The following is a 12380-nucleotide window of genomic DNA, read 5'->3' as shown; positions in this document are numbered from 1 at the left end:
TGTGTTGAGAATGTCCATCCAGTTAAAGGTAAAATAAGATAGTCCTTTGATAGACATTTCCTTTGCTAAATGTTGGAGATTAACACTGTTTTCAGTTCGGCATTGTTCTCTTTGATTCTTTTGTCGGACATTGCACTCATGACTCTTCCAGTGACGACCAATCAGTGAATGCTGGCGTCACATTTTAGTATCGCCTCAGTTCGCTTGGAACCTCGCCAGAGCAGATAGTAAAAAAGAACCAGGTACTATCAATAATGAAAAAATAAATAAATAAATAAACGAATAGAGTCGAGCTGTGCCGAGTCGTGTTTTGAACTGTAACGTGGAAAAGCACCATATGGTAGCTTTGGTTAAGTGTTAGTTTTGTCCATTTAAACATGGTGGTCCATCCTAGACTCATGATGTAAATATAAAAGGCTCATTCTGTGGTAATGAAAATAATAATTATAAATTCAGGTGATTGTTAAAAAAAATCAGTATAAATATTTTATTTTCCACTTGTCCAAAAGAATTTCACCTAAATCTTAGACACTGATCCTTTAACAGTGCTCGGCAAGTAGGTCAGTGTATTTGTTGTTGCATATATAAGTCATTTATCCCTGTAGTGGTCGACTGATCTGAAATAGAAAAATATAATTTTATATATAGTTTTTATAATATAGTTTTTTTTTTGTTTCTTAAATTTTTTATATTTCAACAATTCATACATAAAAATATTGAGGCCATTTTTTGTTACTTTTTCGTTAATTTTCGTCTTTCTCATCACAACAAAGGCGACAGCATGTCATCGGTTCCACAGCTGCTGCCTCAGCAGTCCAAACATTGTTTTTTAACCTACATTTCTCGTTAAGAACATAAGCTTCTCAACTGTCACCTGATCAAGCAGCACTTCTACTCCACTCCACTAGATGTCATTAATGTTTTTTTGATGGTCGTTCCGTCGGAAGCGGAAATCGAATTTGTTGTTAATGTGTTGCCTTGAGGAGCGGTGTTTTATTTTAAGACAAGTTCAATAAACTCAAAAACAAAGTAGGCTGATTAAAATGGCCGGGACGGCTTCAGTAGCGGGTGAAGTGTTCGTCGATGCGTTGCCATATTTTGACCAAGGATACGACGCAACGGGAGTCCGAGAAGCGGTGAGTTCACCGGCACCAAACCGTGAATCTGTTAGCCGCAGCATGTTAGCTCAGCTAACCATGCTGTTCTTAAACATGGACATAAATGACACTCTGCGGCACTTTCGGTGGACCAGTTATCATACATTTAATCTGGTCACGATTAACTATCGTAATGCGTATTAATTACTACACGTATTTTCATTAAAGCTCTCGGCTCAATGGGACGAAGAGCAGAGATACTGCTTGTGTAGAGACCAACTTTTTGGCAGGAAATGCCCACTCTCAAACCTACGGTCAATTTAGATTGTCCAGTTTACCTCATCCTCAAATCTGTATGTTTTTGGCCTGTGGGAGGAAACCCACTCACAGGCACATAGAGTACATTTAAACTCCATATAGTCACAAACTCGGGTTTTCTTCCTGCTAAAACCAAAACTTGTTTTTTCATTTAAAATATTAATTTCTTAATGTACTAATTTTACATTTTATAACCTTAATCTACTTTTACTTTTGAAAATGTCTTATCTTTGAAGTTACTCACCTCTTTAAAAAAGTGTGAGGTTCCAATGGTGGAAACCACAGGAGGTCAACAACAACTTTATATCATTAATTTGTGTTTCAGTAATGACCTCAACATCTGTCATACAGTAAATGTCATAATGCCCAGTTTGCTGGCAGCTATAATGGAGAAACACAGTGAGTGGAAAACACTTGTACAGTCTTAAGGCCGACTTCAGACATTATTTTTCCCATTTCATAGAATTTCTTACTGGGGAAATCCTAAACTTCAATAAAGTCTCCTGTACAAGAAGGTCTTTAGAGTCAGTACTAAGAGAAAACTCAATTTATATGTAGCTCCAGTGCTTTGACCTGATTCTCCTTCATCTTATAGGCTGCAGCATTGGTTGAAGAGGAGACCAGAAGATACCGACCTACCAAGAACTACCTGAGCTACTTGCCCACACCGGACTTTGCTACTTTTGAGGTGACCAACTCCTCAGAGCTCTGAAACCTTCTTTATGGCTTTGAACACTGTGACAGAAGAAAATGATTATTTTTTTCTCTTTCTGAACTCCAGACAGAGATCATGAAGAATGAGTTTGAGCGTCTTGCAGCTCGCCAGCCCCTGGAGCTTCTGAGCATGAAGAGGTAAGTTCTACACACTGCAGGAGCTTGTGATGCATCATGGTGGTTTAGACAAAAGCCATTTTTTCCTCATTTGCCTGAAAAGACAAGTTGTATGTTTATTAAATTTAAACTATGTTAAAATAGAATGATTTATTTTAACATAATTTTTTTAGCATCATTTTACTTTAAGGCAACATTTCAAATCTCTTTTAAAGACCCATCTCTTCTCCTTGGTCTTCACTTCAGGATAAAATCTCGACACACCTAGATTTTTACCATTTTATTATTTATTTATTTTTAATGTTTTTATGTTTTATACCTTGTTGCTGTGCCTTTAACTCCGTAAAGCACTTTAGTCAACCCACGTTGTCTTCAAATTTGCTCTAGAAATTAAGTTGACTTGACTTGAACCATTTTCTTCCCCGTGGAGATATGAGCTGCCTGCGCCTTCAGCAGGACAGAAGAACGACATCACTGCGTGGCAGGAGTGCGTCAACAACTCCATGGCCCAACTGGAGCACCAGGCAGTCCGCATCGAGAATCTAGAGCTGATGTCACAGTATGGAACCAATGCGTGGAAAGTCTACAATGAGTATGTGACCTCAGCCTTTTATCCCAGACGCCAACACAGAATCAGTCTAAAGAGTTAATCTAATATGTTTTTTTGTCTTTCCCACAGTAACTTGGCTTATATGATTGAGATGGCACAAAAGGAGCTTCAGAAATTCAGGTGACCAACGTGTGGAACGTAAAAATGATGTGTTAATTTTTACATTTAGTGGTTTTTAATTTATTTTTTCGGTCCACAGGAAGCAAATTCAGGACATCAACTGGCAGCGCAAGAACGATCAGTTGGCAGGAGGAGCCAAACTACGAGAGCTGGAGTCCAAGTATGTTTTATAATGTGACTCTACACTGAGGGACAACACACTTTAGATTTCCTTCTTTTCTAACGTCTGTATCTGTCTGTCAACAGTTGGGTGTCTCTGGTCAGCAAGAACTACGAGATCGAGCGAGCCATCGTCCAGCTGGAGAATGAAATCGCTCAGCTCAGACAACAGCAGGGGGACGAGAACAAGGAGAATATTCGGCAGGACTTCTAGATGACGCCTCAGTCACACAGATGTCAGCTTGTTTCATAAACGTTTGTGGATTGAGAAGCAAGAAGGTGGTTAAGTGACCTGTTCGGAGGAGATTTAATGTGAATCTTGCCAATAACGTTGACCTTCAGGAGGATCCACCAACACACACTTCACCACACCTCATGTTTCACTGTACAAACAGTGTTGGAATATGGTTCAATGAGACTTTTTCGAACAGTTTCTCCCCCCTGAGGAACCCAGATATTAAGTGATCCCATGTACAGTCTACAAAAATACAAGACATTCTTACAAAAGAAGAGTTAGATTCTTAAACAATAAAATATTACTACTTTGGTCAGTAGCTCATGTTGATGCTTGAGTCGGTTAAGTGTTTCCCAAACACTGAACTGTGTTATTTGTTGAAATCCTCTTCACGTCTAGATAGTCATCAATACATAAGGTTGTCTGTGGAAGTGTAGTTTACAATAGCTGATAAACTGGGTATTGAATAATACTTTGTGTTTCATTTAATTTTGTCATATCACTTTATACGTTAAGCCCCGCCTTCCTCTTCTCCTTTAGGGAATGAGCTCCGTCAACCAATCAAGTGCTGTTACAAGTCAGTCTAACAGCTGCCGCATCGTTATTGGTTCACTCATGAGAATCTGAATACTGTATCAATCCCTGAGGGAAATTGGTTGCATTACCTTTTGTTCCCTCAGTATTAAAATCGTATTAATAATTTACAAAAAGAGTAAAGTTATCAAAACACAATAATGGCAATATATTCAATTGAACTTGAAATGTAAACGTGACAAGAAATATGACCCCTTTAAATTCTATAACAAATAAACATAAATAAAAAGGTGTGAATGTAATGTATGTATAGGAAAAGTAAATTTTGCTGTCAAATCCAAAGGGTTTTTTAAGAGCACAATTATTCACGGTAACAGAGAAATATTGCACATATTGATGGATTGTGTTGGCTGACCTATACAAATTAGTCCAGGCTTTTGGTTTTGAATGTGTGACACAGTGAGGGACGCATGAACAGCCAATGGCAATGATTTCCTGTGGCGCTCTGCAGTACAACATGGAGGAATGAGTCTGTCACTGATGTGTTTGTTACAGTGAACCACATTCTTTTCCTCTCGTTTCCAAACACCCTTCTTTATTGACGCTATCACAACGTGGATTTCAACAAATAAGATACAACGTTAAAGAAACCAATAATGGGCTATAGTTGGAAGATAAACTTAAATGTGTAACAGGCAGATTTGTTGCTGCTTTATCTCTCAGTCTTTGTTTTGCATTTATTGTTTGGTCACTCAATGTCACATGATGGTTGTACTTATCACTAATACCATCATGCAGGTTTCACTGTGTACATACTTTTTAGAGTCTGCTGAAGACTAAATGATGTCAGTGAGCCTCTCCTTCATTTCCTTTAGATTTTTTATACTGTTGAATAAAATACACATTTCTTACATTTCCTTGTGACTTAGATTCATTTCTCACATCAAATATCACGATGCACAATCTCGCTCTCAATGTTCCAGTTTTGCTTATACTATAAAAATACTATGCTATAAAGACATGGATTATGCATTTTTTAGGACAGTTGCGAGCATCTTTGCAGCTCAGACTACAATGATTGTTAAATACCAGAAGGTGCAGTTTATTCAAGTAACTTCTCACTGATTTATGATATATTTACATACGTGGCTTGTCAGAAATGTTGTCTTTATTCTTGTAGAAACGACATAATCCAAATCTGTCAAATTATTATGTTAAGATACAACCAGTTAAATATTTAATAGTATGTTAGTGAACTGATTGTTAAAGGTATGTGTAACTCATTAACCAAAGTTAGTGAGGTTATGCTATTCCCATTAGTGTGAATTGGCATCATTTAGGGTTCATAAAATATCACAGGCATGACACCAGTCACTGTCCTTCACAGGTCATGTCCTTCATGAGTGAGATTGGCAGTAAGTTTACAAACTGAAGGTAACTCATTACCCAAAGGGACCCACGTTGGAACAGCAGTTTGACTGAAGTAAATCAGCTGAGTTTATAAGCTGTTTAACAGGCTAACAACTACTCAACAATATATGATCCACTGTGTTTGTGCCGTGAATTTGTGTTTTGTGAATATGTTGATGTTTACAGTTTAACTACTGGAAATTCACCCAAGTGACACTGTGGGAATAAAGTCCATGTAATGATTATGAACTTAGGAAAGTCACAATAAAGTCTCAGTTTTGCCAACATGTGCATGTCTGGATATGACACTTTGAAACACATTATCTGATGGACGTTAACAGTAAAGTATAATTTATTCTCTTTTTTTTATTGCCACATTCCTTCAACAGTGTGCAAAACAATCTTTCAATTGCTCCTTCGCTTCTTTCTTTGGTCAGATCGAACAAAATCTGATCTGAATAAATGTCAACTCAACCGGTGGCAAATAAGAAAGCCCAGCTTCACAAAAATGATCTGCATGGTTGTCATGAAAAGTCAAATGTCCAGCATAGAGCAGGCGGGGGGGATAGGTAGCACAGAGGGTCAGTTTCTACATAAACCAACACCAACCAGGGACTGAATCCAAACCCAGCAACACTGAGAATCTAACGCTTTCACTTTTGCAACTTCCATTTTCACTCTCTCACACAGTCACACTCTCTCTCACACTCTCTCACTCACACACACACACACACACACACACACACACACACAGTTTGCAGGCACCGTTATACTGTTTGCAAAGAAACTATAGGAGTCTCTTTAGGAAAAGTCATCCACTGTGACTGAACCAATTCTGACTATGTGCAAAACCTTGTGGACAGCGACAGCCACTGGTAGCTAAAGAAACAGTAGGTAATTTTTGGCCACGCTCCAGTCTATATACTGAGGGTGTTGAGAGCTGGTACTAAAGTAACAGCTTCTGGCTGGTTCTGGTTCTGGTCCGGGCTTCCTTTGCTCTGGAGAAACTTCTGCCGATGCCTCTCCTCCTGACGCTTCTTCTTCTCTTGCCTCTGCTGCTCCTTCCTCTGCTTGTTTGATATCTGTGGATGTTGGAAAACAAAAAGATTTTTCAAAGTCATTCCACCATGTTTTAATGAGTATAGTGGATCTTAAAATAATTCTAAAATAATTCTAATTTCTAAAATAAAAATGATAATTCTGTTTTGACTTCACCTTAGATTTCTGTAGGTTGCTGCCCTCTGCTGACTGCTTGTGCTCACTGCAGTCTGTGGCTGCAGCTCTGCAGGCCGAGCAGGATCCTGAGGCACACTGGCCCTGGCAGGCCTGACCCAACACTGAGCCAACAAGCCATTCAGCATTAATAGTTGCTGCACTCAGCTGGAGGAGGTTCTCCTCATCACCTGTGACAGAATAAATCACTGAATGTGAATGCCGTTGTTAAGATCAAGAAAATGTTTGTATATTATTGAACAGATAAGCTTAAATATTCAATTGTTACGGAGTTGTCTGTAATAAAGTCTGGAGAAAGGTTTTTGTCTTTCACTCCGACAGCTTAATCCTTCCTGCAGCTAATGAGTCAAGTGTGATGTCTGACCCTGGATTCCACGATTTTTTATTGAGTTCAGTATCACATTGTCCTCCTCCGAGGCCGAGTTGGAAGAGTTCTTCTGTCTGTCCCTCTGACCGTCCCCAAACTCACGCTGCTGGCCTTGCGAATTCTGCATATTCTGGAGACAGCAAAGGTGAATAATCATCAGAATCTCACAGCCTCATTAAGCTAAACGTATTGCAGGACATAACACACTCTTGACACACATTTAATCTAAAGCAGTGACTATATGATTTCTACTATATTTAAGCTGAAACAGATATAGTATATACCTCTATGCGGAGCTGAGCAGGACTCTCAGAGTTGTCTCCGGTCCGCCTCACGCTGTCATAATGATCTCCATAGCGGTAGGCAATGTGAAGCTCTCTGCACACCTGCTTCTCTGCCCCATTTATCTACAAAGAAAACAGACGAAAATAAACTGTGCGCTGTTGCAAATGATGCTTAGGTATCATTGAGTAATTGTCTTTGCTTGTCCCTACCTCCCATAGTGGGGTGTTCAGCTGATGGATGACCACTTTCACCTGTTGACTGCGAGCAAAAGCTACAATAGCGTCGTTGCCAGCAAATGTACCAGACTGTGAGAGGTTTGACACTGGGCGGAAAGCAAGAAAAGGACTTATTCACAATCTGGTCACACACACCATTCTTTCTTCCTTTTATATGTGTTGAACAGCAAATAGAGTTCATCTTATTAAAATAAATCATCACTAAATCATCATTAAGCAAAGTTATATCCGCTTGCAACCACACATTAGCAGTCACAGAGTCAGATATTTTTAGGAAACAATCGAGAGAAGTCTGAAAATATCAAATATCAAAATGTCATTTTGGAAACGTAGTTCTGTTGCTCCATTGCAAGCAGACGCAATGACCACCAGGGGTCAGTGCATTGTTGCTGTACAAATCTCTGTTTTATCAGTCTTATTTCCTCAGTGTCACACACTGAATCCTCCTTACAGTGCTGTGTAAAGGGAACGTCATCCTCAACGAAGGGTTCAAAGTCTTGTCGATGAGACATCATATACTGTACAGTTTCCTGACGAAGCTGCAGGTGACCCCGCGAGTGACCCTCCAACTGGTCCCCTAAAGCTCTGAACAGACAGTTCCTGCGGGGGAAAGGAAAATGAAATCAATATATCCGTTAGAGTTGGCATCCTTTGGCAAAGTATTGGGATTTTGACAATAACATCAACTTAAATCTTAACAGAACACAAGTTTACTAGACCTTCAAACTCAGCAGTAAACATGACTAATTAAAAATGCTGCCTTTGCTGTACAGCAGCCATGCAGCTGTAGTCTAGTTGATATTAGGGATGGCCATGAATATGTGATTATTTTAATCATAAAAGTTAGTCAGTTAATCAGTTAATGTGACTAAGATGCAAAACTTTAAAATTTAAGAAGTTTCTTGAATCCGAGCGTCTCTGAATACATCTCATTCGCTTCCCCTCTAAACTCAAAACTGTTGAGTGGAGAATTTCTGTGTGATAAAATTATGTCTGAGCCCAATAATTATACATATATATACATATATATACACACACATATACACACATATACACACGTATACATATATATACATATATATATATATATATATATATATATATATATATATATATATATATATATATATATATATATATCAGACACGAGCTGAAGAAAAACATAGAGCTGTCACCACCTTAAATGTAATTTTGTGTAAATTATCTAAATGATAAACTCGTGTGGTGTCAGCACTGTGTGGGTCGATGCTGAGAGAGACCAGCATAAATAGATGCCACAATCTTTTACTAGCTCTTACCCATCTCCTGGGACTTCTCTGAGCTTGAGCCCCAGAGCCTGGAGCTGATTGGAGAAACTAACAAACTCTGCACCTTCATCACCATCCTGAGGCCGGTTCTTACGGTCTTTTGCGATGGCTCGGCGTGCTGCTCGCTCATCCCTCTTGCGCTCCACTTCATTCTTTTTGTTGCTCCGCACAGGTTTTAATGTCTGTTTCCTAGACATGATGGCTGCAGGTGTTTCTGCACGCCTGCAACACCAAAGAATGTCTTTGTTAGAGAGGAGCTGGCTGTTTTTGGTCACTCAAAATAAACAAGCACAAAGGTGAACATTTGTGTGCGTGTGTGTCACTTGAGTAAGATAGTTTTGTGTAAATTAAACATCCCACTTTAGTTTTTCCCCTCACGTAAAATACATCACACTAGAGTTTCTATTTTATCTAGTCCTCTAGTCCAGTTGACAGAACTTGCAGCAGTTTCTTCCAAAGTGATCTGGGATTTACACTGAGCAATTTGATTCAAGCTCATTTTATGGATTGTTAGAGAATCTGATCACTTACGTAAACTGGTGTTTGATGTACATTTTTAACAAATACACAATAACATCCTAAAATATGTAATTGTGTTTTTTTTTTAACTGCAATTATGAATAGATTTGCAAAAAAACTTTTTATTTAAAGTCAGCTTCAATTACATTTATTGTGTAATAGATAAAAACTGTTATGGAGTTTTACGACAAGACACCATCAAGACATTACAGGACCAGTGTGTAGGATTAAGTGGAATTGTATTTGTCTCTATATTTTTGCACTGCAATGGACTGGTGACCTGTCGAGGCACACCACATTTCACTCTGTCAGATGGGATTAGCGGCAGCATCCCTGTGACATTCATGTGAAGGATGAAGCAGTACACAAAGGATGGATGGATAGAAGTGAAGTTACATATTGAAACAAACTAAGTATGGGTACAACATGGAAGATTCCACGAAAGAGTTAGGTGATGAAAACAATTCAGGTCATCGTTTTCAGTAGATCACCATAATTTTAGATATTTTATTAAATATCTGTTGTTAGCTAAATTCTACACAAGTGGACCTTTTAACTTTTAAATCGTTGAGATTGGGCTGGTAAATGTAGGAGGAGATAGCAACCAAAAATCAGTGGAAGATGAAGACGAGTGGTAACTGCGTCGTGAAGTGAATTTTCACTGCTGCTTACAAAGATATGGAAGTTGACTCGGACTCGGCGTCTGTCACGCTTAAGGATATTTTCTTTTGGGCAGCCCGTGGCCAAGAGGAAGAGAATTGGGGTCGTAAACTCGCCCGGTTTGTGTGTGTTCACTACTTGTGTGTATTAAGGATGAGGATAAATTCACTCTCACTAATTGGTGTATGTGCAAAATCAACAATTCTAATTATAAGTAAAATGTTCTGTGACTATAACTAGCGCTAAATAACATACGACGAGATTTGTTATATTTCTGTTTCTGATGCTTCTGTTTAGTTAACTCACTAGTCAGTCCTGCGTATTAACTAGTATTAGTTTGTGCAGGATTGTGTTGCTTTTGGCTGACTCAAAACACTACAATATCGGCGTCAAGTCCAGCTAACAGCTAGCTAGTTAGCTAACTAACATTCACGGCTTAATGTTACATAACAGTTCGTGTCTTGTCGATAGCAGCTCTAACCGGACAGTAGATAACTGGAGGAATTCTCGTTTTTGATAAACTGACACTTACCTTTAACGCTCTGCTCTCGAGGGCCAAATTTACGTCGTTTCTTGTATTTTTTTGCCTCAGTAGAACGATGTATGTTTCGGTTTTGTTTACAACGGAAGTTCTGCATACGTTACTCGGTTGTACGTCAGATCGTAGCTACGGAAGGTAGAATGGGCCAAACTGCAAAGGCAATTATAAATTGCTCTGAGCTGAATGTGGCATTTAGAAACTGATTGAAGCCACAAATAATTAAATCTGTCTGTCTATCTATCTATCTATCTATCTATCTATCTATCTATCTATCTATCTATCTGTCTACCTGCCTGCCTGCCTGCCTGATAAGTGTGTATCTATTAGATAATTTTATGAGTCAGGAAGCTCTGAGTCATTTCATATTCTAGACTTTGACTTGTGAGAAAGTGGGAGGTTACAGTTACAATTCTGAAAGATATTTTGAATCTGAATATGCCTCCACCTTCTCTCCAAATCCACTCACCACCAGTTCCTTCTGATGACTCCACACAGTTGGTGTGAGTGGGGGAGGAGGACTGGGTTGAGAAGCAATAAACAGGATGTTTGTTGTGTAGAAAAGACCAGACGCACTGAGGCATAGAAATAAAAAGCCCAATGACATAAAACTGCATCAGAAAAAAGGAAAAAGCAGCAAGACTTAGTAAGATCGTATTTTCGTACCATGCCAGCTGGCATGAAAGAAACAGGGCACACATCTGCAGATGTGAGTCACTGTGTCCTTTATAATGCACCTAGTTGAGTGATGGCATCATGTGTGAGCAGATGTAATGTCCTGAAGGTTATTCATGCATGTGCAGCAATCAGCATCACCTGAGAGGAACAGGGAATCAGTCAAGAATGGATGATATATCATTTATACTGTACATGTACAATATGTTTGTGTGTGTGTGTGTGCATGGGTGGGAGTCCAGTGCAGTTCAAAGGTACTTTAAATCATTGTTTTACAGGACATGCCTTTTTATCACGTGATATAAGGCAGTAGGCAACAAGAACAGTATATCGACAAAAGTCAATTTGTTTTGCGGTTGCAAAGGTTATACTCAATTTCTGCTTCACTAGACTTGCTCAAAGGTTTTCCCATGACATTTGTATGCTTACCACCTGAACACATGTTCACATGTTCATGAAAATACATGGTTATGACACATAACCAACTCATTGGCCTATACGTTAATATCCAATATGAGAAAATACAGTGCACTAAGAAAGCCGAGGTCAAAAACTTGACTGCATTATTCCAGAGTATGTAGGAAATTATTTAAAAGATGGCTGCACAATACAACAATACAATACAATACAGTGAAATCACTTTTTTTCTCTTTTTAGCACCATTAATGATATTTCAGTTGTTTGTTTTGATGTGTCAACAGAAATCATTAGGGATAAATGTAAACTTGCATGTTTAGATTCTGTCAGAAAATAAAACAGATCATTAGACTTTGTAATTAAAGCTGCAGTGGACAGGATCACTGGAAAATAGTTGATTGTTGAGTTTTACCACAGCTTTTTTTTTTTAAAGAAATATATATATATATATATATATATATATATATATATATATGTATATATATATATATATATATATATATATATATATCCACATATATATAATTTGGCATTGCAGCTCTCTGACAAATGACCTGAGGCAATGTCTCCATCTCTGAACCCTTATTGTACTATTCTCATTTACACTTGTTCCATATTTTTTTTAACGTTTCTTTGTAGTGTAGGAGGTTTTTGTCAGACCCAGGTGGCAACCAGTCGTGACATTACTCATAAGAATCTGAATTCCTGTCTTGAATCCTAGCGATTTGTGATTTGGCTTGTGTCATGTTGACGTTTTGTAAATGGAAGTTCACAGACATCATCTGCCACCATCCTATTGGACAATACCAGCTGTCAGTCACACTGGGAC

At 38.5% G+C, this 12380-nt stretch overlaps 2 protein-coding genes across 2 annotated transcripts; one reads left to right on the top strand and one right to left on the bottom strand.

Moving 5' to 3' along the window:
- The first annotated feature begins 930 nt into the window (after positions 1 to 930).
- Positions 931 to 4817, top strand: bcas2 (BCAS2 pre-mRNA processing factor). Its single transcript, XM_058643592.1, has 7 exons — positions 931 to 1136; positions 2011 to 2103; positions 2197 to 2267; positions 2677 to 2838; positions 2926 to 2976; positions 3056 to 3136; positions 3223 to 4817. The coding sequence occupies exons 1-7, from the start codon at positions 1044 to 1046 to the stop codon at positions 3347 to 3349; spliced, it is 678 nt and encodes a 225-aa protein (XP_058499575.1). The 5' UTR covers positions 931 to 1043; the 3' UTR covers positions 3350 to 4817.
- An 825-nt stretch (positions 4818 to 5642) lies between these two features.
- On the bottom strand, positions 5643 to 10658 carry otud3 (OTU deubiquitinase 3). Its single transcript, XM_058643591.1, has 8 exons — positions 10454 to 10658; positions 8734 to 8964; positions 7887 to 8035; positions 7409 to 7521; positions 7199 to 7321; positions 6912 to 7044; positions 6530 to 6717; positions 5643 to 6396 (listed from the first exon to the last, which is right to left on the bottom strand). Exons 2-8 carry the CDS (start codon positions 8937 to 8939, stop codon positions 6232 to 6234), a joined length of 1077 nt encoding a protein of 358 aa, XP_058499574.1. The 5' UTR covers positions 8940 to 8964; positions 10454 to 10658; the 3' UTR covers positions 5643 to 6231.
- Positions 10659 to 12380: the final 1722 nt, after the last annotated feature.

This window comes from Solea solea, chromosome 11 (genome assembly GCF_958295425.1).
Source record: "Solea solea chromosome 11, fSolSol10.1, whole genome shotgun sequence".
NCBI classification, from domain to species: Eukaryota; Metazoa; Chordata; class Actinopteri; order Pleuronectiformes; family Soleidae; genus Solea; species Solea solea.
The sequence above is the reverse complement of the archived record's forward strand: the minus strand, read 5'-3'. Positions and strand labels throughout refer to the sequence as shown.